Source organism: Entamoeba dispar, genomic scaffold (assembly GCF_000209125.1).
Source record: "Entamoeba dispar SAW760 scf_1105229459195 genomic scaffold, whole genome shotgun sequence".
Classification (NCBI taxonomy): Eukaryota; Evosea; order Mastigamoebida; family Endamoebidae; genus Entamoeba; species Entamoeba dispar.
Genome location: NW_001853571.1, coordinates 1 through 1,163, shown reverse-complemented (window position 1 = coordinate 1,163; position 1,163 = coordinate 1). Strand labels below are relative to the sequence as shown.

At 18.8% G+C, this 1,163-nt stretch overlaps 1 protein-coding gene across 1 annotated transcript, besides 5 other annotated features; it reads left to right on the top strand.

Moving 5' to 3' along the window:
- The first annotated feature begins 43 nt into the window (after nt 1–43).
- Nucleotides 44–148: a microsatellite.
- A 68-nt stretch (nt 149–216) lies between these two features.
- Nucleotides 217–318: a sequence feature (AT_rich).
- Nucleotides 319–509: a microsatellite.
- EDI_302600 (uncharacterized protein) lies at nt 471–947 on the top strand (the record flags this gene model as incomplete). The annotated part of the gene is made up of 1 exon (XM_001735474.1): nt 471–947. A coding segment is annotated over one exon (477 nt), but the record flags the coding sequence as incomplete, so codon positions are not given.
- Nucleotides 936–1,113: a microsatellite.
- A 5-nt stretch (nt 1,114–1,118) lies between these two features.
- Nucleotides 1,119–1,163: a sequence feature (AT_rich).

Below are 1,163 nucleotides of genomic sequence, written 5' to 3'. Positions count from 1 at the left end.
ACAAACAACACAATATCATCATTTACTTCTTCTATTACTTTTCATAATAATACAATAAATATTTAATAAGAAAATTAATAAATAATAAGAATAAGAAATAAATAAACATAATAAGAAGATATTAAATAATAAAATAACAATAATAATATATTCAAATTATTGTTTATTTTAATCATTCAACAATAATTTATTCTCATTAACAATTCAATAATCAACATTATTTTCATTTATTTATTATTTCATATTCAAATCATTTATTTTATTTTAAATTCAAATAAATACTATTATTAACATTTATTCATCATATTAATATAATATAATAAACATACACAATAAATTATATTAAATAATGAATAATAAATAAAGAAATGAAAGCAAATAAAGTAATGAATAATTGAAACAACATTTTGAATAAAACATGTACTATAATAATAATATAAATAAACTATATAAATAAACTATATAATAAGAATGAACTGAGAAAAAAAAATAAAGAAGAAATGAACAAAGAACTGACTGAGATTAATGAATGGAATAATGGAACAAAATTATTTACTGATAATGTGACATTGAAAGATGTAATTACAAAGTATTTCCAACCAGAATTAGAAAAGCCTTTTCAAGAGAAGAAAGAATTATATGGGTCATTAATTGTAGAGAATCAAACAGATGTACACCAACTTCTAAAACAACTAGCAACACAACAAATCATTACAAATAGTCGACAAAGTGAAATAGAAAGTTCAATCGAAACACCAATGAGTTTTATTAAAGAAGAAATAAACAAATACCACAACCAAATAGAGAAGTTGTATGAACTAAACATCATCACAGAAAATGAATATACAGAATATTGCACATATCTGAAACGAATGGAAGAAATGAATAATGAGCAGAATGAGAATATCAAGAAACTAACAAAAAGAGAAGTTGATAATAAGAAATAAACAGAAAAATGATGTATTACAACAATGAACAATAAAGAGATAAATAATAAATTATTGAAATTTAAAACAAAGAAATATATAATGAATTGATATTTTCATATAAATAACTCTAAAATAAAGAATATGATAAATATAAATAATATATAAATATGATAATGATAAATAATCATGATATTTAATTCATTAATAAATAATATTCAATCATTAAAATAAAAT